Here is a 27,793-nt window from a genome sequence, read left to right as displayed (position 1 = left end):
TGAGAAAAAGACTACTGGAAACAAAGCTTTATTAATTAGAAAGCTTGTGAACCTAAAGTTTAAAGAAGGTGGTTCAATTGCAGAGCATTTGAATGAAGTTCAGAGCATAGTGAACCAATTGTCTTCAATGAAGATGGTGCTAGATAATGAATTGCAGGCATTATTACTTTTGAGCTCATTACCTGACAGATGAGAAACTTTGGTGGTGTCACTTAGTAACTCTATTCCAGATGGTGTACTTAGTATGAGCCAAATTACTAGTAGCTTGCTTAATAAAGAGACTAGAAGAAAATCAACGGGTACAGACCATGCACAAGCTCTTGTCACAGAGAACAAGGGTAGAAGTAAAAGCAGAGGGTCAAAAAATTATGACAAACCCAGAGAAATGTCAAATTCAAGCGAGAAGAAAAAAATGCTTCAACTACAACAAAGAGGGCCATATAAGGAAGAATTGTTGGGTTTACAGAAGAGAACAAAAAGAAGGTAAAAATCAGAGAAATGATGATGATAAAGACACTACGGCTATGGTGTCCAACATGACACGCTTGTCCACACGTGTTGACACTCCTTTGGACACTTTTACTTGTATCGCTGGAAGTATTAGACTTAATGTGGGTGTATAGACATATTTGTGTACCGTGTCAAGTGTGACATTCTGTTTTTTTATTGAATATTGTGTTTATCTCATTTAGACAATTCGTATCCATGTAGAAACGGGACACACGAATCTATACCCACAAATCATGATTACATATACTTTCTATTTTAGCCGTGTCCCCATTTCTAAAGTTTGGGGGTTTGCCGTGTCTGACACTCCTTGTCCGTATCCACAAATCATAGGTTAAGTTTTTTATTTATTTTAAAGTTGACATATTTCATTAATATTGAGATAGCAATCAGGACCAGGAGTCCTAGCTTGCAATACAAAATATTAAAGTGAATTGGGATGGGCATTCCAGGACCAATTCAAAAACAAGCAAAAACATTTACAGTAGAGACAAATCATAGGTTATTTTACCTATCAAGATTTGCGGAAACATTAATAACATGTCAATGAAGTCAAAGATTTAAAAAAAAAACTGTGTGAATTTTTCAATCTTATTGTATGTAATATGGAGGCCGGAGATTTGCATTTCTTCTAAGCTATATGACATCCATTCTTCATATTCTGCTTTTTTTTATTTTGTTACTGTGCAGGAAGTCTTGCTAGTGAAAGCTCTATTGGATCAAAAAGCCTTGGTTTAGGATGGGAAGATTCGAAATGCCCATATATTTTCGAGGAGAATGTCATCATCCCTTATGACATGTCTGGAACATCAGTTTTTGGTCAGAGTCCAATACTCCCTTATTCACCGATACCAGACACAAAATCTTTAAGAAAAATCTGGGATCCCATTAATCTAAACACTTCACATGATATATTCTTTACAAATCTTGATTCATCTCCATCATATTCTTCTGTGGTCCAAGGCTTAGGGCCAATGTAAAAAAATGCGAATTGTGGTGATCAACCCGTGAATTCCAGCAATGTCAATGGGGATTGTGCAAACTCTGGCAGAGTTGATACTGGCATGAAAAGAAAGGATCATAGTTTTGTAGATTCCACTCCAACAAAAAAATATTTGTCCTTAAACCACACTTCAGTCTCCGGAGATCACTCGGGTCAGTCTCCAATGGAAAAATCTAAACTTAAAATCCCCACCTTGAGCATTCCTAATGCCTTTCTGCAGAGTTCTTCTCAGACATTTGATGAATATAACCCGGCTGTCGATTCACCTTGTTGGAAAGGAGCCTCAGCTTCTCAGAATCCTTCATTTGGATTTGAGCAAGCTGTTGAAAATAATGGAGTTAGACTCAAAGCTAATTCAAAAGTTCAAAGGTATCAATACAGGTTTCCAAGATCAATATTGATTCAAAGTGAAAAGGGTTTATAAATACCCAAAGTAGTACGCTATTACGAACCTCAATGTTGTTCGTTCTTCCCTTAAATCCGTTTATGTTTCAATGTTCCGATTTGAACAGGGCATAGATAACAAATAAGGGTTCAAGAAGGTAACTCCTAAAGCCAAAAATCTAATATTTAATGTTCGCATAGATTTTCAAATTTTCCAGAGTTCTTTTTAGTATTTTTTTTTAATTAACATCATCATGGAGTCTTCAAACATTTCTGAATCTATTTTTATCATAAAGTATGTCTTCTGCGAAGTCCATAGAGTACAAGAGCATCGAAAACGGATAAAGCATGAAGAAGTTACGATTTTTCAAAGTTTTGCAAATTTTCAGGGTTCAGAACTCCGATGGGTACCTTCGGAAGTTCGAAGGTCCCAAACCAAGCTACTGGACCCCCTTCGGAAGTCCGAAGGCCTCGGACAGATTCTACTGGCCTCCCTTCGGAAGTCCGAAGGTTTCTTTCGAAAGTCCGAAGGCTTCGGACTGGTTTTTTGGTAGAATTCCATATTCTTCCCGAAAACTTCAAAAGGCCATAACTTCTTCTTTATAGCTCTGATTCGCGCGTTGTTGGATTCGTAAGACTCATATCGATGAGAGGAATCCATCTAATCTAATTTCACGCTCCAAAATCTCAGATTTATTTATCATAATTAACCTAAACTTTTAGGGCATAAACCAACCCTTGATTCTTAAAGTTCTAGAACTAATTCTTAGTTTATTAGGGATCTTTAAACTCATCCATAAATTCTTATACAATTTTTACGCAAACCCGCCATGAATCTCACCTTGATTCACGGCTTCGACTCCGAAATCGCGATCTCCTTGATTTTCTTCTTCTCTTTTTCTGATTTCTTTCTTCAGGGCTGAACAAAATGTTTAGGGTTTGTCTAAGCCACAAAGCAATGTCTTTATAGGCTTTCTTAGGAAGCCCTAACCAAATCAAATTCCAAAGACAAAAACGCCCCTCTTTACAAGGGTGGGACGAATTTTTATAAATGGGGTGTTTTTCGGCATTTACATTCTACCCTCCTTACAAAAATTTCGTCCTCAAAATTTACTTATTGCGTACACGAGTTTTCAAAGTGGAACGGATATTTCGATCGCATTTTCCCCTCCAGGTTTCAGGTGGCTTCAGGTTTCGAGTGATTCTGCCATTGAACTTTCACATATGGAATAGTTCTTCACCTGAGAACTTGGTCCTTATAATCCACAATACGTATAGGTTGCTCTTCAAATGACAGTTCTTCTCTCAAATTCAAAGGTTCCAATTCAATCACATGGGTCGAATCCGGAATATACTTTCGTAACATAGACACATGAAACCCATTGTGTACTCCAGATAATGATGGAGGTAAAGCCAATCGATAAGCCACTTTTCCAATCTTTTCTAATATTTCATAGGTCCTACAAATATCGGGCTGAGTTTCCTATAACCCCAAACCACATCACTCCCTTGATGGGTGATACTTTCAAATGTACCTTATCTCCTATCTGAAATTCTAGTTCTCTTCGTCTGACATCTGCATGGCTCTTTTGTCGGCTTTGTGCCGCGCAAAGATACTCTTTAATCGACTGAATGTTATCCATGGCTTGTTGAACCAAATCTGGGCCTAAGAGTCTTCTTTCACCTACATCATCCCAACATATGGGTGATCTACATCTCCTTCCATAAAGGGCCTCAAAAGGTACCATATGAATACTAGCTTGATAACTATTGTTGTAAGAGAATTCAATCAAGGGAAGATGATCGTCCCAAGATCATTTCAAATCCATTACACAAGCCTTGAGCATATCTTCTAAAATTTGGATGGTTCTTTCAGATTGTCCATCTGTTTGAGGATGAAACGTTGTACTGAACTTAAGGGAAGATCATATTGCTGAATGTAAGCTATTCCAAAACTAGGACATAAACCAGGTGTCTCTATCAAATACAATGACTTTAAGCACACCATGATATTTAACTATCTGTTCAACATATAATCTAGCCAACCTTTCAGGCGTCAGGCCGGTTCTAAGGGGTATAAAGTGAGTTGTCTTTGTCAATCTGTCTACAATTACCCATGTAGAATCATTGCCTGAGGGAGTACGATGTAAAGCCGACACAAAATCCATCGTAATCTCTTCCCACTTCCATTCTGGGATAGGAAGCGGTTGCAGTGTTCCGGGCGGTATCTGATGTTCTGCCTTAATCACCTGACACGTTAAGCATTGGGATACATACTGAGCTATTTCCCTCTTCATATTATTCCACCAGAAATTCCTTTTCAAGCACTTGTACATTTTCGTACCTCCAGAGTGTAGAGAATAACGCAAATTGTGCGCTTCCTTCAAAATTTTATTTTTCAAAACAGAGTCATTCGGAACACAAATGCGGTTACCAAACATCAAGGTACCGTCATTGTGAATTCAGAATTCAGATTCAGATCCTTCTTCTAAGTTATTTTTGATTTTACAAAGTTCTGGGTCGAATTCCTGAGCTATCCTAATTCTTTCCTGCAATGTGGGCCGAACTTGGAGTGCTATCATTAGTACCCCAAAGTTTGGACCACGAATTTCTATTTCTGATCTTCGGTGGTCTTCCAAAATATACTTCTGAGAAGTAATCAAAGTTGTCAGATTTGCAGACGACTTCCAACTTAGAGCATCAGCTATCACCTTAGCCTTTCCGGGGTGATAGCTTATGGTTAAGTCGTAGTCCTTCAATAGTTCTAACCAATGCCTATGTCTCATGTTAAGTTCTTTCTGAGTAAATATATACATCAAACTCTTATGATCAGTAAAGATTTCACATGGTTCTCCATACAAATAATGCCTCCAAATTTTCAAAGCAAACACGACGGCTGCCAATTCCAAATCATGAGCCGGATAGTTTTCTTCATAAACTCTCAACTGGCGTGCTGCATACGCAATCACTTTGTCATTCTGCATTAACAAACAGCCTAAGCTTTTCTTCGAGGCATCACTGTAAATTACAAATCCCATTCCGCTAACAGGCAAAGTTAGGATGGGAGCGAAAACTAACAATTACTTCAATTCATGAAAGCTCTTTTCACAATCCTCAGACCAAACAAATTTTGTCTCTTTCCGTGTCAAACGGGTCAAAGGGGCAGCTATACGCGAAAAGTCTTCAACAAAATGGCGGTAGTATCCCGCCAAACCCAGAAAACTACGAATTTCAAGAACATTATTCGGCCTATTCCACAACATTACTGTCTCAATCTTCTTTGGGTCTACGGATACTCCGTCTTTAGAGACCATATGTCCCAAAAAGGAGATTGAGTCGAACCAGAATTCACACTTCTTCAGTTTTCCGTATAGCTTCTCTTTTCTTAAAGTTTCTAAGACAACTCTCAAATGACTCTCATGCCGAAGGTTTCTTTTGGAAGTCCCAAGGCCTCGGACTGGGTTTTTCGGGAGAATTTCAAATTCGTCCCGAAAACTTCTCCCGAAAACTTCAAAAGGCCATAACTTCTTCGTTATAGTTCTGATTGGCGCGTGGTTGGATTCGTTGGACTCGTATCGACGAGAGGAATCCATTTCATCCAATTTCACGCTCCAAAAATCTCAGATTTATTTATCATAATTAATCTAACCTTTTAGGGCATAAACCAACCCTCGATTCTTAAAGTTCCAGAACTAAATTCTTAGTTTATTAGGGATATTTAAATTCATTACTAAATTCTTATGCAATTTTTACGCAAAACCGACATAAATCTCACCTTAATTCACGGCTTCGACTCTGAAATCGCGATCTCCTTGATTTTCTTCCTCTCTTTCTCTAATTTATTTCTCCAGGGCTGAACAAAAAGTTTAAAGTTTGTTTTAGCCACGAAGCAATGTACTTATAGGCTTTCTTAGGAAGCCCTAACCAAATCTAATTCCCAAAGACAAAAACGCACTCTTTACAAGAGAGGGACGAATTTTTGTAAAGGGAGTTTTTTTGGGTATTTACAGCCCCGCTAAACCCGCAGAAAGCCAAGTCCCCACTAAACCTATGGGAGATCTTGTTCTCACTAAACCTGTGACGGACCACATCCTCACTAACCCGTAAGAGAACTCATCCCCGCTAAATATGTGGAGGATAACTGCTCGCTAACTTACGAGAAATCTTATCCCTGCTAAACTTGCAGAAGATAACTTCCCGCTAACCCGCAAGATATCTCTGTCCTTGCTAAACCTGCTAGAGATTATGTAACGGTGGCTTCTACCAAGACACTGTGTAAATTAGAGTGTTCCACATGTACACTGCTGATCCATCCAAATCCGTGAATATCCCATAGGGATGTCTACTATTTTATACTAATATCGGACACACCCATGTCCCACTGTATTTCTCTGACTAATCAACATCAACACTGGCATAAACATTTGATTTGATAATTCCACAACTGGAAATATTTCAAAGAAAAATAACGGTAGACAAGGCTACAGGTCATGAAATATCGTTCAATATATCATAACAAAGATTCTATTTGTAATCCAAAAACTTACTGTTTAATCAAAATAATCATAGCATATGCTCAACTTGCATAAAAATCATCTATTAGATGAAAACAACTAGAAATAGAACTAGTATTCTCACTGAAATACCAATCGAGGTTTTCGTCACACCCAAGACCTTAACCAAAGTTTTTCCAACTTTCCACTAAAGTCACCTAAAATTCATATTACCCCAAATTAGGATCTAAATAACATTTTTAGGGTGTTTGTGAGACTTATACAGGTTCAAAAAGCCCTTCCGAGGGTCGTAAACCATATCGGAGGAGCCAACCCGAGCCATGCACCAGAGAAACTTGTCGGCCGTCCGACCCCTACTCGGTCGCCTGTCTCGGTTGACCGACTGGTACCTTAGTTAGCCGTCCTAGTTCGGTTCAGTCGACAGAGAGTGCGTGTTGGCAGGGGCGGAGGCACATATAGCATGAGAGTTTCCCGGTCACTTCACCCTCATCTCCACTTGGAGACACCAATTTATCATGGAAAAAACAATCATGGTAGCCAAACCAAACGTGCCCTAAATGTCCATGGTTCCCCCCTTTTGTAGGACCCAAATATTGTCTTTTACCGTTGATCCTAAAACTCCGTGTGTAATCGTTATCAGTCTGTTTTTTTGTGGGCATAACAGCGACAGTGCAAGAGGCAGCTGATCCCATACACCAATAATGCGAGTAAAGGAAGAGGTAATAATGGGGCATCATCTCGATAACCGGAAAGGGTGAAAAAGGTTAGGTTTTGGGTTGCCAAAAGCTAGGTCTGGGTTCCCATTTTTTGTTCTAAGGGTAGTAATGCACTCAGACTATCATTAAATGCACCCCTGGTCACCCCACTCGAGATTTCACTTTATATGAGATACCTAAAATGCCCCAAATACAGGCCCACAACCCCCCATGTGATGTACCAAACCTTCTTTTCGTCTTTATTATGGCTCTAATCTTTGCACGGAGGCATCTTTTTTATCATTATTTTTTGAGAAAAGTAGGGAATGGGGGGCTGATGTTTGGAGTAATTACGGATTACGGGTACCTTTTAAAACAAGAACAAAAAAGGGCTAATCTTCAAAATTGGGTGTTCAAAAGACCCTGATACCCTTCTGACATCAACAAAGTCCTCCTTTTTCATTACTACTTATTAAATTGGCACGCTTCACGAGGATTCTTTTTGTTCGTTTGAATGGATATTTGAACCGAAAGAACCTTGGGTTCGTTTCTGTCATTGCCATCGGAAATAACTAGAGACGGATGGATACTTGACACATGTTGGAAAACTTAAACTTTTTGGAATGCTTACGTTATTGAATACTTTAGTGAGCAGCGTTATCTTTTCTCACTTCTCTTTTGGCTTAGAACGGTAACGTTATTGAATACATCTCTTTTAGCTTAGAATATTTTCCCTTCTCTTTTGGTCATCATTTTTAACGCCAGCTTACCCCATTATTTAACGCCGGCTTCCCCATTAATTACGCCGGTGTACCCATGTATTCCGCCGGCGTACACCCTATTTCCGCTTACACCCTATTTTCGCAGGCGTACCCCATTATTTACGCCAGCGTACCCGTTATTTCTGCCAAGGTACTCATTAATTCTCTTTTGGCTTAGAATCTTTTTCGTTCTCTTTTGGTCCTCATTATTTACGCCGGCTTACCCCATTATTTACGCTTTCCGTCGGCGTACTCCATTATTTTCTCCGCCGTACCCATTCTTTCTCTTTTGGCTTAGAATCTTTTCCCTTCCCTTTTGGTCCTCATTATTTACGCCGGCGTACCCCATTATTTCCGCCGGCGTACCCATGAATTCCGCCAACGTACACCCTATTTCTCTTTTGGCTTAGAATCTTTTCCCTTCTCTTTTTGTCCTCATTATTTACGCCGGCTTACCCCATTATTTACGCTTCCGCTGGCGTACCCCATTATTTCCATCGGCGTACCCATGAATTCCGCCGGCGTACACCCTATTTCTCTTTTGGCTTAGAATCTTTTCCCTTCTCTTTTGGTCCTCATTATTTACGCCGACTTACCCATTATTTACGTTTTCCGCCGGCGTACGCCTTTATTTCCGCCGGCGTACATCCTATTTCTGTCGGCGTACTCCTAAATCCGGCGGCGTTCTCAACCAAAAGATACGTGAGAAATAATAAAATATTCAATAAAGTCGTCGTTCTAAGCCAAAAGAGGCGTATTCAATAACGTTACTGAATAAACCAAAACAGAAGTGAAGACCAAAAGAGAAGTGAAAAGATAGAAACGAACCTAAAGCCAAAATAGACGTATTCAATAACGTTACCGTTCTAAACCAAAAGAGAAGTGAGAAAAGATAATGATTGACTTTGGATTGTCAGCATTCCAAAAAGTTTTTCAACACATGTCAAACATCCATCCGTCTCTATATTTCCGACACGAACCCAAGGTTCTTTCGGTTCAAATATGCATTCATACGAACCAAAAGAAGCCTCGTGAAGCGTGCCAATTTAATAGGCAGTAATGAAAAATGAAGTTGAATGACGTTTCTGTCGATGTCAGAAGGGGATCAGGGTCTTTTTCCGACCCGATTTTGAAGATTACCCCGTTTTTTGTTCTTGTTTTAAAAGGTGCCCACAATCCGTAATTACTCCAAACACCAGCCACATTCCGTACTTTTCTCTTATTTCTTGCTCTCTCTGTCTTTTGCATGGTCTTTCCACGAATTATTGCAAGGAGACCTATTTTTGTTGTTTAGTTAAGAGTCTTCCTTCAAGCCCAGTTATCCCTTATGCTTATCTTAACTCTGAGCAAACAAAGCTTTTACTACCGAATGGAATAGGGACCCTTCTATCACAAGCCATTATTCACCCATTTCTATCAGTACTGACATTAGTTTCTGGAGGCATCTACTGCACTGGCAATACCGGTACATGGATTGATATCTACTACAGTTTTGTTTTAGTGTCGATACACATGTAAGGGGATGCTTTTGGTGCCACCTCATAGAATGACTTGTGAGAAACTGACACCATAAAGACTGCATAAGGTGAAGTAGCAAGCCTAGGTAGTTTGATGCATGACATTAGGGAAATGAAATTTTATGCTGTGATGTCACTGTGATTATTTGTTACGGTTACCCAATTCAGCAGTTTCCCAAACATTTGTGCATTAAATATTTGCAAATTTCTTCAAAAAATTAAAAAAGGAGACGTTCACAAATTAAAAGACAAGTTCTTTTTGGGAAATGATAAATGCACCCCTTTTCATCACTTGGGACACCCAGCTGCACTGTACGTGGCAATCAGGTCGTTCACTCCTTCAAATGTGAAGTACATCAGCCGATTTGCAGTCATAGATACACCGTAGCTGGGTGTCCCAAGTAATGAAAAGGGACACATTTATCATTTCCCTTCTTTTTACATCACAAGAATTTTCCAACATAATAAAATGAGTTGCTAGAAGCTCTTGATTTGGATAGACGATCAGCCAAATCTAAATCGTTCGCGCTTCTAAGAATGAGTGAAAAAAGAGACACACATACTGTTTTATTACATGAGATTAGTGAGTCTCCACAGACTGTCCCTGATCCTTTTAGCCTACGAGAGACTGCTAGAGGAGTCGCTTTCAAGTTCTAATCTGCCTTCTAATAGTTCTATAGAGAGCAATAAACCTTTTCATCATACATGGAAAAAAGTCCAAGTGGTCGACCGGAAACACCATAACTATAGAATATTTCTCAGGCCCATTTAGAAAAATAGACTGTGAATGCTACAATCGTCTGGGTCAATTTTTTCGAAATGCTTACAAATCTATCATGGGTATTTGAGCAACTAAGGAAATTAGCTTGATGACATCAAAATGAGTGATTTGACAACTGAAGCCTCAATGTCTTTTGTCTGATCCTTCATACTTGATTGATTCACGTCCTCGAGTTTCTCGGAAACACGCTGAGTAACATCATCACCTTGGGTGGTGGAAAAATTCTCAGTTGATCGCTCTTCATCATTGGGTGCTGAATTATCACCCATATTGACGCCACCAAATTCCTTCAAGTTGAACTTCTCCATATGTGTAGACTTCCCAGCTGCATCTGATAAAGCGTGCGAATCTGTAGATATAACAAATAAGTTCGCTAAATGTATTAAGTAAAATCAGAGGAGAGGAGAGGAGATACATTAAATAGTTCACCTTGTGTCTGATCGTGCTTGGTCCTGTTCATTTTCACTTGCAAACTCGCCATAATTGAATCCATATCGTCTGCTATCTGATCATATATACTTGATTGATTCATGTCCTCGAGTTTCATGCAACAGCACTGAGTAACATCAGCACTTGGGGCTGGGGTGGGAAAATTCTCAGTTGATCTCTCTTCAGAATTTGTTACCAATATGTCACCCATATTGATGTCATCAAATTTTTTCAAATCGAATTTCTCCACATATAAAGAATTCCCCACTGCATTGGACGAGGTGTACGAATCTGTAGCCATACCAAATGAGTTCACAAAATGTTTCAAGTAAAATCAAAAGAAGGCAGAGAAAGATGCATCAAATAGTTCACATTGTGTCTGGTCCTGCTTGGTTTCCTTCAAATCGAATTTCTCCACATCTATAGAATTCCCAGCTGCATTGGACGAGGCATGTGAATCTGCAGCCGTACCAAATGAGTTCACAAAATGTTTCAAGTAAAATCAAAAGAGGGTAGAGAAAGATGCATCAAATAGTTCACCTTGTGCCTGATCCTGCTTGGTTTCCTTCAAATCAAATTTCTCCACATATATAGACTTCCCAGCTGCATTGGATGAGGAATCTGTAGCCATACCAAATGAGTTCACTAAATGTTTCAAGTAAAATCAAAAGAGGGCAGATAAAGATGCATCAAATAGTTCACCTTGTGCCTGATCCTGCTTGGTTTCCTTCAAATTGAATTTCTCCACATATATAGACTTCCCAGCTGCATTGGACGAGGCGCGCAAATCTGTAGCCATACCAAAAGTTCACCAAGTGTTTAAGTAAAATCCAAAGAGAGCATAGAAAGATACATTAAGGCCCTGTTTGTTTCAGATTATGACAACTGATTGTCAGCCCGAAACCTATTGGTGGACTCAAATTTAAATATAATTTCCAGTCCAATAATAGGTTTTGGACTTGTAATCGGTTGTCATAATCTCAAGCCAACAGGCCACAAATAGTTCACCTTGTGCCGGATCCTGCTCGATTTTCTCCATCTCAATCTTCATCTTGGCAAGTTCGAGTTCATACTTCATGGAAGATAGTGCTGCTTCTGACTCGATCCATAAATTCTTTTATAATAGAGTTCGAGGATGATTCTCTCCCTCATCACTCATATTTTCCTTCATAACCTTCTTTACAGCCTGTAGGTTAGAGTGTCCATATAAATTTGATGAATGAACAAGGAACTAGCCAGAGTAGGTTATATGCAGAGAAGTCCAAATCATACCTGTGTAATCCCATTATCTTTCTGCAGATCCATATCAGCACTTGCAGAAACAAAATCATGGGACCGATTTTCTTTCTTACTAGACATACTAGAACACAACTTTTCCTCGATATGTTGACTCAAATCATCATCAGCCTCTATTCCCAGAACCAAAGACCTGCCAGAAGCAGATCCCTAGAGAAAAAACTTTTCAGTCTCAAAATAACATGTTAAAGTAAAATGTCAAAATAACATGTTAAAAGTAAAATGTGATAACATGCCAAAGAAGAACGAAGTGAAATGCAATGAGTTAAAGGTACACCAATACATGGAGCATGTGAGACGAATCTTGAAAAAATGCAGATAAAAGCAATGCAATTTGAAAACCTTGCACCATTTTGAGATGGATTCTTGAGACAAAATAGTATCATGAAAATGTCTCATCATCACAGCCACCAAACAAAATACTTGAGAGAAGGAAAAAGTGGGATAATACACTGCTGACAAAACTTACTTTACCGACGATGGCATGTATATATTGTAATCACGTAATTAACTGATTCAAAAGGTCTCCTGCAAAAAAATATACTGTAGGCCTAACAATACCATCAACATTAGAATGACAAGGCATGCACAGAAAGATGCCACAACATTTCATAAACAAAAAAAATCCATTATTTCTCAAAAACAGTAAAACTTTTTATTAAAAAAATTGCTAATGTATCACAAGATGTTTAGAAAATTTAAATTTCACTTTGAAAGAGTCAAGCGTATTATTGGCCTTTACCTGAATAAAGGGTGGCTTTTAGTCCATCAGAAATTGAAAATAGGGCATCAATAGGAATCACGACATGTAAAATGTAAAAAGAATCCGAATAGATACATAAATCACCCCTATCTTTATTTAACAGGTTGCCATTTTTCTAAAGAGCTTCACAACTGGAATTTAGACGCATGGCCCATGTAACTCTTCAATAAAGCTAAACCATATCTTGAAATTAACTACATTTTTCAGTTTCAAATTAGAAAGGCACAAATTTTCTTCTTACATCTCATCTCAATCCAATTTAAGGATGCTAGCAGTAACTTGAAGAGCGCTACCCAAAAAAAAAATCAGGATACATGATGTGTTTAGAGGCAAAATATCATACCTTGTGAAGATCAGTTGGCTTCCTAAAAGAATAAGAACTGCCCAACTCAGGAAATGATCCGGGCATCGCTCTCATTAACCCGACCTTCTTGGCGACACATGCATAAAGATTTCCAATTACAAGCCGAAGAACATCATAGTCCTGTTCTTTCAATGAATTTACCTTACTATAATTACTGCAAAGGTGCAATTCTGAGAGATGATGAATTGTCTTAACCAGCAAACACGCATTATTGTTTGGAAGTGAATGGTCACTTGAAATATCAGATGCTCCATTATGTTCAGTAAACTCAGTGGAAACACTAACTCCATTATTTTCAACAGCTTGCTCAAATCCAAATGAAGGATTCTGAGAAGCTGAGGCTCCTTTCCAACAAGGTGAATCCACAGCCGGGTTATATTCATCAAATGTCTGAGAAGAACTCTGCAGAAAGGCATTAAGAATGCTCAAGGTGGGGATTTTAAGTTTAGATTTTTCCATTGGAGACTGACCCGAGTGATCTCCGGAGACTGATTTGTGGTTTAAGGACAAATCTTTTTTTGTCAGAGTGGAATCTACAAAACTATGATCCTTTCTTTTCATGCCAGTACCACCAACTCTGCCAGGGTTCGCACAATCCCCACTGACATTGCTGGAATCTACGGGTTGATCACCACAATTTGCATTTTTTGACATTGGCCCTAAGCCTTGGACCACAGAAGAATATGATGGAGATGAATCAAGATTTGTAACGAATCTATCTTGTGAAGTGTTTAGATTAATGGGATCCCAGATTTTTCTTAAAGATTCTGTGTTTGGTATCAGTGAATAAGGGAGTACTGGACTCGAACCAAAAACTGATGTTCCAGACATGTCATAAGGGATGATGACATTCTCCTCAGAGATATATGGGCATTTCGTATCTTCCCATCCTGAACCAATGCATTTTGATCCAATAGAGCTTTCACCAGCAAGACTTCCTGCACAGTAACAAAATAAAAAAAGCATAATATGAAGAATGGATGTCATATAGCTTAGAGGAAATGCAAATCTCCGGCCTCCCTATTACGTACAATAAGATTGAAAAATTCACACAGTTTTTTTTTTAAATCTTTGAATTCATTGACATGTTATTAATGTTTCCGCAAATCTTGATAGGTAAAAATGTAAAATAACAGAATTATTTCGAACTTGATTCTTGGTCTGGTCAATATTTTCTTGGGAGCACACATAAGTTATCTCTAATAAATTATTCTAGCGGGCTTTTCTTTAGAAAAATCAGGATCAAGCATTTGTGTAAAAACTGCTTTTGAGAGATATTAACACATGTTTTGAATAAATGAGATTACCGTAGAATGGTTTTGATCTGGTATTGATATTAACACATGTTTTGAATAAATGAGATTACCGTAGATTACCGTAGATATTAACACGGAAGGAACAGACGGGAGGAGATGAAGCAAAACCAGAAAAAACAGAACCCTTTTTCAGTGCCTAATTTAATCTCAGAAACATTGTCGTTGCCTTCGTTTTCCCTAGCATCCTTAACTGAGGTTTCTCTAGATAGGGATGCTCTATCATTCTCAACTGGAGAGTGTCTTACTTCAAGGTTACTGGTTTGGGGTATCTGGTTTTTACTGGCAGACCTCTCAATTGATGAGGAGCTGGATTCTTGAGACGGGGACGGTTCCAAGAAATTTCCACCTCCAATGGAGTTTGGAGATTTTGCGAGTTCAGCCTCTAGATCTTTTAGGATCGCCATTTTTGTGCGAAGAGAGAAAACCTCATCTGTATTGCTAGTCTTTGCAAGATTTCAGAGCACAAGAAATTTGTCACTAAGATCTTTCTCGTTGTTCAATTTAAACCGGATAAAGTTTGTAAATGTTACCTGTTGATGATCCCCAACATCCAGAGGGATGCAATCCCCGTCTTCACCTTTCTCTTCCTGAGAGATGCAATCCCCTTCTTGACCTACCTCTGCCATCAGATTTCACCTGACCCTAGCGAAGCTATGCCGGAGATTGATCGGGATCCATGGAGGTATCCCGGAAAAAAGATTGGAGAGGTTAGTAATGGAGACTAACGAATGACAATCCGCGTAACTTCAAGCGGCAAATTTACAGGTTGAAGCTAGCAATTTTGTTGATTTTCCTAAACCTAAGGTGGCACGTCAAAAAATAGGCCCAAAAGTGCTTTTCGGATGACCAGCTCCGTAGCCACCATGAGCAACCATTCTTCACATAGGATAAAGCACACTAACCCAATTCTATGTTTGCCCACTAACTCATCATGATGAAAGTAGTGACAAGTGTCCAAAGTATTATGACACTTGTAGCAACTAATTCACACATCAGAAGCTTGGACTTCCCAAATATACAAGAGTAAACTTCTGCTCCAACATAGCACCTGGATCACGATTTTTTTCTCAATGAAAGCTGAAAATTTTCTCCTCAGCCTCCCAATGTAGCAATGTACGTGAACCAGAACCTTGATTTATGACTGTTTGGCAACTAGTGACTATTTTTTTACGTGTGTGTCTGACACTCTCCCGATCCTTAGTCCAAGAAGCCTAGGAGAGGCTTGCATAAGAAAAAGACAACCTTCAATGCTTATAAGGAAGAGTGCCCTTAGTTGATCTTGCTTCTGATGTTGGGAAGGCCAAGTGCATCACATCTTGCTGCCCCTCTTGCCAGGCGAGGCATGGAGGCCCAGGAGGGATAGAACAAATTGGATCTTGATGAGCAGCCGAAGTTTGCAACCGCATCTGCAACTGAGTTTCCCTCTCTGAATTGGGGATTGCAAGTGGAAGACAAAATGCAAAGGAGTGGTTGAATCTCTTTCCAGAGATATTGGATTGCTCAGGATTTGCCCTTTCCCGTCGATGAGATCGATTAGAACTTTGCTATCTGATTCCACGATCATCTTGCTCATATTAAAGGCCTTGCAACAGCGGAGCCCGTCCAAGAGCGCACGAGTTTCCGCAACCATGTTAGTGCCTTTCTCGTAGTAAAGAAAGAAAGCTAAGATAACCGTTGATTTTTCATTTCGAATAACTCCTCCTCCCTCTCCTTCTCCAGGGTTCCCCTTCGAAGCTCCATCTATGTTGAGCTTAAGAGTTCCTTTATGGGGTCTCTTCCATAGAATCCAGCAATCCTTTTGAATCCTTGGACGGCAAGGAGAAATGCCAAGCTGGGACAAAGAAAGAACCTCTAACGCATTCGATCACTTCCCTATATTTCAACTCCAGATAGTCAAGTTCTAAATACTTTCATTGGCACGGTATTCAATGTTTAATGAGCAACCATTCTTCACATAGGATAAAGCACACTAACCCAATTCTATGTTTGCCCACTAACTCATCATGATGAAAGTAGTGACAAGTGTCCACCAAAGTATTATGACACTTGTAGCAACTAATTCACACATCTGTTTTCAACAAGCATGGACATCCGAAATATACAAGAGTAAACTTCTGCTCCAACATAGCACCTGGATCACGATTTTTTTCTCAATGAAATTGTATGGCAGCTGAAAATTTTCTCCTCAGCTTCCCATACGTGAAACAGAACCTTGATTTATGACTGTTTGGCAACTAGTAGAACACCACCGAGCTGCTTAAAGACTATCCAGAACTGAACCGTGGTAATCTAAGTGGAGAATTTTGTGTGGAGCACTATTTCTTCACTTGAAAATCTTTAAACCTGGGATGAATTGGAATTTCTGGCCAGCATCAACATTCCAAGGCCAAAGCATATCAAAAGATTCTTCAAATGAAGTAAAATTATGGCACAAACAACAACCGGATCTTTTCAACTTCAATTTGCCTCTTTCAAAGAAACCTTAATCGAACAAATGAGTTGAACGAAAGGACATTCAAGCTCTGTTACAGTGATGATAGATCCTTGTACAGAGTCAAGGTTTTGGTAAAAATAACCAAGAAGGGCTTGAATTACAAGCTCGAAACTCTCCTTGATCTAGAATCTAGTATCAGGTGTTCAGAATTAAGAATACAACCTCTCATCCTTCTCCCTCTTAAATCGAGTAGTTTCAACAAGCTTTGAGTGTATAATCGTAAAACATATTGAATCCATCCAGATTGACAATAATAATGAGTTTCAGATCCGAATCATCCGATGGATAGTTTCAGAAATTCCAGATCCAGAACTCAGTTTTTTTAACAACTCTCAGAGATTTGTTAAGCAGAGAATGAAGCTTCAATTGGATCTTTACCAAATGATATCAAAGAAAGTACCCGGACGAAGAGTTACTTAAATTGGATCTTTACTGCGATTTTTTTTTTGTTTGACACATACTTCACCATCACCATTAATTGATTCTTGAGCTCTCTCCACCAAATTGCTTCACTTCTCTACAGATCTGCCTTCCAAGAACGGCAAAGATTGAGAGATCTCTGCTGCTGTGCTCTTGATGTGGATCTAGAGAGTGGCAGCGAAAGAGTTTTCACACCAGAAAATTACCGCAGATATACATGATATTTCATGGAGAAAAATTCAAGAACAAGCAGAAAAATGACAGGGAATGATATATTTAATGAGAAAGAAAGGGAATTTGCTTCATTTCTACTATGAACTTCACTAGTAGAGTGGAAAGAACAGAAGAAGACCTACACAATTTCAAGGCTCCCTCTATTCTCCATGAAGAATTTCCCAAGAAACTCCAACAAGAACAAGCAAGAACTAGACCCTAAATTCCCTCCCAAAACGTTTCAAAAGCTCGTACCCTCCCAAAAAACTACCTAAATCCTGTTAGAATATGTGAGATCCACCGTTGGATTAGGTGTAGATCTCACCGTTAGATCTTCTTGTGGGAGATTAGGCAAGTTGGTTAGTGAGGAAACCCATTAGAATAGGCACCTAAATTTAATTAGTAAGTAGATTAGATTAGAAGATTCCATCATTATCTCTTTACATTGTCTGCTTGATCTCTTTCTATGTTTATCATGTATGTGCTCAGTATAAGCACACCTTGAGCTCTATAGTAAATCATCCAAGAATTAGTGAAATATTCTAAAATTCTTCATGGTATCAAAGCAAGAAGATCCAATCCGGGCCTGACCACAACAGTGTTGATTTCGTTCTCCGGCGGACGGTCACTATAGCCGTCGGCCGTCCACCCAGTCTCGTTTGATCTCATTGATTTTTCTTTTAACTTTAATGCAACCATTGCTTTTTTTCCTTATTTTATCCTGCACCCCAAAACACCATCAGCCCTTGTTGACCTCAACAATTCTTCTTTGAATCCCAAACCCAGAAGAGCATGCCCACCAATTCTCTGTCGTAGAGGGCCAAGTGTTGCTAAAAAAAAAAATGGGGAGAAAACAATTGATAGGACTGCCTCTCATGGCATGATCTCTTCCTTCAAGTCCATCTTTCCCCGCCACCATCGTTGCAAACCCTCAAATTTTTTATTTTTTTGAGAAATGATGATATGAGGCATGTGAAAAGAGAAGGGATGGAAATCATTTAGATGCTAAAAAGAATCTGCAACTTCCCACAGAAATGAGTGGGTTTGACAGCTGGTGTTTTCCCTCACAGCTTTTATACAATAAACCTTGATTTGGTGATGGCACCTCCTTCCCTTATCATTTACCTTTTTCCAATCCATATGATTTTGATGGTGGCACCTATTCCAATTCCTTTTCTTTTTCTACTTCCCTCTTGCCTTATCATATGCGAAAAATGCATACCACCATATTTGATATGCACACATCCTCTTGATAAAAAATAAAAAAAAAAATTCCTTCCAATGTCCCAATTTTTCTTTTGCAAAGTTTCATATTTGCCGCGCAAGACATTAATTCCCACCAATCTCTTCTTCTTTTTTTCTCTTCTTTGTTGCCCATTCAGGCATTTGTCCATGGTTCGACATTGGTCCATCGTGACCCATTTCTTGCCCATTCCGGCATTGGTCCATAAGGACCCATTTCGGCATTGGTTCATAGTGACCCATTTCTTGCCCATTCCAGCAATCTTGCCCATTCTGGCATTGATCCATAGTGACCATTTTCTTGCCAATTCTGGCATCGGTCCATAGTGACCCATCATTTCTTGCCCATTCCGGCATCGGTCCATAGTGACCCACCCTTTTCTTGCCCATTCCGGCATCGGTCCATAGTGACCCACAATTTCTTGTCCATTCCGGCATTGGTCCGTAGTGACTCATTATTACTCGCCCATCGAGGCTTGAGTCTTCTCTAGGATCTATAATCCATTGGCTTTTATAAGCCCTCTTGGCGGCATATCAACAAGCGGCGTTTCATCAACAACATCAGGATATTATAACATCAAGGGATATTCATCATCAAAATTCGTCAGTGTGCTCAAATCATAGGATTCTATTTTCCTATGGGAATTTCAAGTGGAGGTTTTTATTTTTCATATTGAGGATTTTTATTGTAATCAAACGTATATTGATTTTCAATCCATATACGTTTGAGGGGGCATGTTAGAATATGCGAGATCCACCGTTGGATTAGGTGTAGATCTCACCGTTAGATCTTCTTGTGGGAGATTAGGCAAGTTGGTTAATGAGGAAACCCACTAGAATAGGCAGCTAGATTTAATTAGGGAGTAGATTAGATTAGAATATTCCATCATTATCTCTTTACATAGTCTGCTTGATCTCTTTCTATGTTTATCATGTATGTGCTCAATATAAGCACACCTTGAGCTCTATTGTAAATCATCCAAGAATTAGTGAAATATTCTAAAATTCTTCAAATCCTACCCCTATGCTCTATTTATAGGGAAAGAGAGTTCTAGAATCTTCCACACGACATATGGCCCACCTCCATGTGGTCCCATGTGATTCTCCAACCACCACTCCACATCATCACCCTCCATCTTCCTCCTAATTACAAATTTATCCTCACTACAAAAAGACCACTCAACATACTACTACTACAAAGAGAAGGCACACTATCAAACTAATACTAAACCCTAAGTGTTTTGACCAGGACCCAGTCCACATCAGCGAGAAATCAGAGAAGGACGGCTGGTCCGCTTCTTCTCTTGTCTCTCATCTAGAATTTTGAAGAAATCGTGGATTCTAACATCCGCATATCCAAACTGCCCCTTAGTTATTGCTGACAATAGTTGGCATTCGTTTAGTTGATTTACTTTATTATTCATTGTAGTCCAGTTGTGACATTTAAGTTAGCTTCTGCAGTTTACTTTTTCTCATGACAGTTGTTATGCTCTGTGTAATGCATGCTTTGAGAGATGCCTTGCATGTTTGCGAACTTGTGCTCATGGACATGTGCCGCTGTTGCCTGCCTGGGCCGGGTCTCTGTTTGGGGCGTGACATATTTTGGTTCAAAACACACATCACGTTCAAAAAACATGGTAAACACGAAGTATTACTAACTCTGTTAAAATATTAACAATCATAAGATGATAAACGACTTAGACATTCAGCCAACAAAGTAAACACAATGTATTATTAACCCAATTACATCACGTTACATAACATTTGATAATAATAAGATGATAAATCTCTTATTCAAACACATCCCAACCATAGGACCGACTTAATAAACCATGTATGTTCTTAAACAGGAATGGGATCAACAAACAACGAGGTTATACGCTCCTTGGTTTTGCCTTCGGAAAAAGTGTATCCATCTTCATATTGGTATAGTACTTCTATCACAACTGCGAGATTGACGATTCGCATAAGGAGAGTAGGGGAGACAGGGAATTCAAGGCATGCTTGATTTATGCCTTTCCATGCAATCATAATCATTTCACGGAGCTTATCGCACGCTTCCTGCTCTGTGGCCCCATGCTCCTTCACATAACTGTCGATAGTTGATGCAACATGTGCTCGTTCTTGTTCAAACTTCAAATGTCAAAGATTCAAAACAATGGTGTTAAAGTTAATATAGAAAATAGTTAGGTATTTTATCATTTTATCCCATGCACAAATAGTTGATGATTGTGTTATGTTGTGGATCTCTCTCTCTCTCTCTCTCTCTCTCTCTCTCTCTCTCTCTCTCTCTCTCTCTCTCTCTCTCTCTCGGGGCACCAAAGCTGACTTTAATGGCTTTTATAAAATCTAGATGATACGGTTAGATTATAAAGAATGTTGTGTTCTCTTTTTGTATCTTCATATTATTTTTTTGAATCTAAGAGTATTCGTAAGGATATACTAAAGCATAGGCCCTTTTTGTTTAAGATTATGACAACTGATTGTGAGTGATAAACTGATTATTGGACTCAAAATTACAATTAAATTTGAGTCCAACAGCAGTCACAATTGGTTGACATAATCTCAAACGAACAGGGCCATAGTAATTAAGGGACGAAAAAGCTTGATTGTTTCCCTACAATAAGAGACGCCGGAATAATAAGGTAGTTTCAAGGTTCCGTCATATTTTTACGTCCACTTAGCCTATTTTATCTTCTCGTTGGGATTCTTTTTTCTCTGTGTTTTCACATGAATCAAGATCATACCTTGTAACCAACGATGTCATCTTGTAGTCGACCAATTATTGATGCATCCACAACAGGCTTAGGCCTTCTGCTTGCCCAATCAAATGCCTCCTTTGTTGCAATTTCACCCATCCCGACGAAACTAGTGATAGTGGCCAGAGGGTAGCCACAACTGATCAATGATACAGTTAAATGCTCATTGAATAGAGGTACATATCCCTTATTAAGCCATTCGGCTTCAGCCAAGTATGCTCTTGTTATACCTTTAATCTATATTAAAAGGAGGTCATTCACCGTTATATTAGGAAATAACTATTATAATAGAGAACAAAAGATAGGGGAAAACAAACATAAGATGTCTCATACTGCTTCTTTTAGGTATTGTACACGATAGGAGTTTCCTTCAACAACAAGTTCTTCTTCTATTTCTCTGACAGTATTCAGGAGCGCTAGATAACACACTTTTATATATTTTGGAAGTAGATCTATGGCCTCAAAATCCCACCTGAAATTAATTTGACATTAAATTCTCAGATTTTCAGCAACTGATGATTATTCCTAAATGGAATTAAGAAGTGATTTTCCTACTAGAAATTGCCTTGGAACTATTTATTTTGAATTTCCAAAATTTGAAGGGTAATTTTTAAAACCCATGCCATCAATTTCCTCGATGAATAAGAAGATTACCTCTAGTGAGTGTACGTACATGTCGTAAAAGTCATCGATCATGGATGTTGTATGTAATACTTTTCCCATTCCTATTCTAGCAGAGTATCATCCTCCATTCTAACTTGGGTGATAGACACTCTCCTGAATTCTAGCAGAGTATCATCCTCCATTCATTTAGTTCCTATCTAAATGAATGGAGGATGCACATGAGAGAGAGAGATGATTTGAGAGTTCAAAAAGCAATATCACTCTATTAGATTGAATCATGTGATGAAAGTCTCATCTGAGTAGAGAATTAACTTAACTTCTTTCTATGATGTGCCACTACTTACAGTCAATTTCCATATTAAGTGAAATACTACAATTCAGTAATATCTAATAAAAGCATTAGAAAGAAAAGATACATGTAAATCAAGTACCTATCGATGGCATCAGTGAATATTCGTAATTCCTCAATTGTACCGTGTACATCATAAATATCATCAATCACTGATATAAAGGATATAATTTTGGCATTTATTATTCTAGCTCGAGAGTATTGTGGTTCAAAGTACACTGCATTCGACCAAATGAAGTATAATTCCACTATTCGGTCCCGAGCAAAAGGCAAGTTTCCTATTAGATCCATGTCCTTCCACCACCTGTCAGAGATATCAATATAAACCACGTTAATTAGTAAGGGGTTAATCCCATTGTAATCCTGTAATTTTCCTTTCTCATTTTGGAAGATCACATTAACACCTTTTCATGTAGGCCTTTATATGGAACCACAGAAATTGTCTTTTTTATCTGATGCCCACTGTGTCATTGTTTTATATTGCCTATGAACGTGGTTATTAATCACATTTTTGTCTGTCCATTTTCTACAGTATGTAAACATTTATATTAGTAATTGTTATCGAAAATATGTAATATAAGATATTTAATAGAAATTAATAGCAATATTTTTTTGGTAGGTAAGTTTTGATAGAACCTGCGACCTCAAGGTTTGAGATACAATGCCTCAACCATTGAGCTACTACAGACCCAACCCCAATTTTCATAGCTATATGTACCTTGCAGATACATATAGCCCTATTTTTCCCCATTATAGAAAAAATAGATAATATAATGATGATAAAGAACTCATTTTAAGATATTCAATAGGAATTATTAGCAATATGCACCTTTCACAAACGCAAGAAGATAACCATAATGTTTTCACATTATATCTAGAATAGAAAATGTGATGATAATAAAGTACTCATCTATTTTACATATAGAACCACCAGCCTTGATAGTTTTGTCCAGATCTCAACAGTGGAAATTTTAATAATCCTATTGAAAATAATCTTTACATAGTTAAAGAAACTTACTTCGTAAGATCCTTTAACTCTCTTTGGTGCAACGATTGTAAGAGATTGAAATCCAACATTGCAAGCTCTAGCAACAAATCATTCCGTTCCTTTTCTTGTTGGTATATCGAGATGTAGTACCTATGCTCTAGCCTTGGTAAACTCCTACACAAGGGTAGTTCTAAGGCGTGTTCTATCTGTATTGCAAGAAGCACACAATCAGGGTTGTTTATGCCAGACTTCAGATGTTCTCGAGTGAAACTAATGGCTTCATCTAATACATCTTCTCCTTGTGTACTGAGATGTGCCGCTTCATACAAGCTTAATAGGCCTCTCATATCACTAATTAAGGCTGCATTGAACTTTCCGTGCTCGTCTTTGAACTTGTTAAATACATCTGTATAAAATTCAGCCATGTCATGACATGCATAATTTCCATTGATAAAACTAGTGAGAGTAGAAATGAAAAAGGATTTACCAGAAGACACATTAAACCCATGTTGTCTTAGTAATCGAAATCGGAGAGCAACGACAAATAGATCATTGTCAGTAGCATATGTATGGGATTCAAATATTTGATGTAGTGCCTCGTTGATCTCCTTTTCAAAATGATATGCCACTCCCAGACGTTGAAGCACGTCAATCAAATCGATTTCTTGCTTTGATCCCTTGGAAATGCTTAGCATTCTCTTCACTTCTTCCTTCAACTCTTCAACCTGCTTAGTCCATAAATCTAACTTCTGCATGGTACCATTTAGAAGCACAAATAAATTAGCTATGTTAATTATGAAAGGATATAATTCAACTTAAATGATCTCTTTCTCCCTTTCTCTCCCTCTCTTACTTCCCTACTATAAACATAAACCTGCAATTTTATATTCTGCTAAATTTTCTAACATGACCCTTCTTGCTTCTTTTCTAATCGAAACAATATAAATAGCAACAATAGAAAGGAAAAAGAGGTGAGTATACCAAAAAAAATAAAAATAAAATATTGAACAGAGCATTTCCTATCATCATGTGTTCTATCAAGAGGCATGAGCCACACAACTTTGGCTATCCATCAACAATCATAATGAAAGTTAATAATTGAATCTCTCTCTCTCTCTCTCTCTCTCTCTCTCTCTCTCTCTCTCTCTCTCTCTCTCTCTCTCTCTCCTTACAATTTGGTCATGAGAGTAGGAGAGGAAGTGATCGCCCCAAACGCTTGGGTGAAACACGCTTGAGTTGCGATTGATTTGCGGCTTCCCATCTTCTAGTGAATCGACGATGGAACCAAAAGAAGGGGTTGAAGTTATAAGATCCATAGTAATCTCAAGGTTGGGATATCAAACGAAGGAATATAAGGGCAGTAATGTATTTTGTAATGGAAGTGTCACAAGAATCGGTATTTATAGGCAGCAAATGGAGAGCCGGTATAATTAAAAATCAAAATTATTAGGGTGGTAGGAAAATAAATTAATAACATCTAGCTAATATTAACACATCAAGTGACATAGAACTTATATGATGTGTGGCCGTGAGAATAGGAGAAGTCTAGAAAGTATGGTACGCCAACAACAGAGAATTAATAAGAGAGATAGTCAGCATGGATCATTACCAACAACTAATTATTTTCTACATACTTTATTTGATTCCTTGTATACTCTGGCACGTAACTCCGTTCTTCGTACAATTAAGGTAGGAGACCAAAAACACGATTCATATGAAAAGATACGTACAACCACTTGATATACCGAGAAATTATACGGTGGCCGTGCAAACACGTGATTTTTAAAAAGTGCGGTAAGGCCCACTCCATACAATGATCCAAACCGTCAATTTGTTGGGCCATAACGTAAATAGGTTGTGCCCCAAAAATTATTTCCATAGGATGATCCTTACCCTTCGATCATAAGCATGGAAAAAATTCTATAGTGCAGGCCATGAAACACTTGCATGGCCCAAAATGTAAATTAATCGTTGATCAATAGCATTCTCTTTTTTGGTACACACAGCACAGAAGCTGTTGAACAAAAATGGCGCTAAATGCATCTAACATTTACTTAATCATTGTACTAAAATTTGTCTAATTGTCTTCAAACTTGTCTGAGTTGACCCCACTCAATCAACAGTTGACTCAAGTCGTTATGCGACTACCCGAGTATATTTGTTTTCTTAGGAACTTGACCTAGTCGAGTTGAAAAAACTAGATCGTTCTTCCCGAGTAGATGATCGTTGAATATTTCTGACTTGCTAAGTATAAACCTATTACTTTTTTCTAGAGAGACCCAAACGTACAAAATGAGAAATAAAGGGGAGAGGGACTGAATGAAAATATAGGAAGAAAATTCTTGCATAATGGTTTAAGAGTGACATCAGATCTATCGATCTAGGATTATCATACGGAAGATTTGAAATCAAGGGGAAAAAGTGAAGGACTATGTTTTTAGTGAATTTACGTCTTGTTTTTGTAGACGGTTTGTGAATTTATCATTAAGAAAAATATTACAAAATATTTTGATAAAATAGAAGATGTAAATAACCAGTAGATAATCCAATATATTGGAGATCTTTTCGAAGTGATTTTGCATTTCAAACTGTGTTTCAAACTATTTTCAAAACCAGCCTTGAGACCCATTTGTATTTCATGGAAAACATCACTCACAAGTCTCAAAATGTATTTTGAAACCTTGGGCAAAATTCTGAAGACCATGGCCCAAGTCTTTAAGGTTTTTCAAAATTAAACCAGTTTTCAAAACAGGGCCGGTCGAATGGGCAACTTGGGCGACCGCGGCAATGGTGCTGGAAACCCAGCACCCGACCAGAAAGCTTGGGGCGAGCGACCGGGGTAAGTCTGGTCGACCGTAGATGGGATACTGGATATTCTAGAATCCATCCAGCATGGCAACCACCATGGCCCGGTTAATCATGTTCCATCGGGATTCAAAAATAAAAAGGGTCAGCACACCAGGCGCGATTGATCGACCCTCCATGGGCAACCGAGTGTGTGCGGAAAAGTAGCCGTTGGAGCTCAAATGGCTAGTTAATTTTTTGACCATTTTGACTCTTTTTCTTCCCATTTCCCCCCAAACGGTCATAAATCATATGAGGCTATATATATGTGATATAATATTTCAATATTTAATAATTTTTGGACCTATAATCTCATTTGAGCTTAAACTTTGAAACCCATTTTGATTTCTTCAAAGAGCTTTGAACTTGCACATCTACTTGAAAAAAATCTCCATTAGGCTTTCATTGTATTATTATTTGGAGAGTTTTGTGAGCTTTATCATTGTTATATCGAGCCTTTTAAGAGGCTAAAAGAGAGTTCTTCCTTGAGAAAGGCGAATCCGGTTTGTAAAGAGGGTCTTATCCCTCATTGGTGGTGATTGTACATCGCCCTCCGACTCGGGCTTTGTGTGGCGTCGGATTTAGAAGAGAAAAATCTCAAGGAGAACCAACTTAGGGAGTGGAGTAGGTCTTCAAGGTGGAAGACCGAGCCACGATAAATCTTTTATGTCGTCTCCTTTTTCGTATTTGTCTCTCTTTCTCTATATTATCTCCCTGTATGGATGTATTGTAAATACCCAAAATATCCCTCCCTCTAAAAAATTCGTCCCCTTGTGAATCAAGGGTAATTTTGTCATTTGACTTAGATTAGAATTATGGCTTCTTTAGAAAAAGCCTATAAATTGCCTCTCAAGGAGAACTGCACAACCATTAAGAAACCCTAATCTCTTCTACAGCCCTAAAAGAAAGAGAAAATCCAATTGAAGGAGAAGAAGATCAAGACCAATAAATCGGAGAAGCAATCGTAGAGCCTTCGACCGCAAATCCGGGAAAGAACTTTGAGTATTCTTCGTTTGATACGAACTAAAAAACAAGATTGATGGATTTTGATAAAGTTTAAATCAATTAGAACTTGATGTTTGATTGATCTAAGGGAAGAATTAATGGATCCCTAAGGGAACTTTGATTTTAGAACTGTAATTAGGGTTTAGATCGATCCCTAAAAAGTTTGATTAATTTTTGGTAATTAGATCTGAGAATTTTTTAGCTGAAATTAATTATATGGATTCCTCTTATTAATACGAGTCCAACGGATCCAACCACGCACGAATTGGATGTCAAACGAATGAGTTATGGCCGTTTTAGTGTCAAAACCAGTGAAAAATCGCGTTTCGGGAAAAACTGGGTCCGCGTGGGGGCAGACATCCTACTGAAATCTGTCAGGCAAACTGAAAGTTTCCCGGACGTCCGGAAAAGTTCCCAAATGTCCAGCGTGACAGTTTTTCCCCCAGCAGTTCAAACTTCAGAAATTTATAACTTCTTCGTTTCTTGTCTGTTTTCGACGCTCTTGTACTCTACGGATATGCCGGA

The 27,793-nt window shown here is 38.4% G+C and overlaps 3 protein-coding genes across 5 annotated transcripts; all 3 read right to left on the bottom strand.

The window, feature by feature from the left end:
• Positions 1-4,974: 4,974 nt before the first annotated feature.
• On the bottom strand, positions 4,975-5,487 carry LOC143892514 (putative mitochondrial protein AtMg00860). The gene has a single exon (XM_077397197.1). It carries the CDS (start codon positions 5,485-5,487, stop codon positions 4,975-4,977), a length of 513 nt encoding a protein of 170 aa, XP_077253312.1.
• Positions 5,488-10,106: 4,619 nt separating this feature from the next.
• On the bottom strand, positions 10,107-13,132 carry LOC143876139 (uncharacterized). 3 transcript variants are annotated; one of them, XM_077377816.1, is made up of 8 exons: positions 12,994-13,132; positions 11,864-12,037; positions 11,600-11,777; positions 11,294-11,380; positions 11,132-11,212; positions 10,964-11,050; positions 10,592-10,882; positions 10,107-10,511 (listed from the first exon to the last, which is right to left on the bottom strand). In XM_077377816.1, exons 3-8 carry the CDS (start codon positions 11,667-11,669, stop codon positions 10,243-10,245), a joined length of 885 nt encoding a protein of 294 aa, XP_077233931.1. In that variant the 5' UTR covers positions 11,670-11,777; positions 11,864-12,037; positions 12,994-13,132; the 3' UTR covers positions 10,107-10,242. The 3 variants fall into 3 exon arrangements, with proteins under 3 accessions (XP_077233931.1, XP_077233948.1, XP_077233939.1); XM_077377833.1 differs by having other exon boundaries at positions 10,107-10,493; XM_077377824.1 differs by lacking the exon at positions 12,994-13,132 and having other exon boundaries at positions 11,864-12,895.
• Positions 13,133-20,403: 7,271 nt separating this feature from the next.
• Positions 20,404-24,801, bottom strand: LOC143876133 ((-)-germacrene D synthase-like). The gene is made up of 7 exons (XM_077377805.1): positions 24,592-24,801; positions 23,907-24,168; positions 23,450-23,825; positions 22,514-22,735; positions 21,792-21,930; positions 21,447-21,695; positions 20,404-20,832 (listed from the first exon to the last, which is right to left on the bottom strand). Exons 1-7 carry the CDS (start codon positions 24,733-24,735, stop codon positions 20,542-20,544), a joined length of 1,683 nt encoding a protein of 560 aa, XP_077233920.1. The 5' UTR covers positions 24,736-24,801; the 3' UTR covers positions 20,404-20,541.
• Positions 24,802-27,793: the final 2,992 nt, after the last annotated feature.

This window comes from Tasmannia lanceolata, unplaced genomic scaffold (genome assembly GCF_043159265.1).
Source record: "Tasmannia lanceolata isolate RefF3 unplaced genomic scaffold, GAP_Taslan_0.1 ptg000002l, whole genome shotgun sequence".
In the NCBI taxonomy this organism is placed as follows: domain Eukaryota; kingdom Viridiplantae; phylum Streptophyta; class Magnoliopsida; order Canellales; family Winteraceae; genus Tasmannia; species Tasmannia lanceolata.
This window is presented reverse-complemented; position numbering and strand designations above follow the sequence as displayed.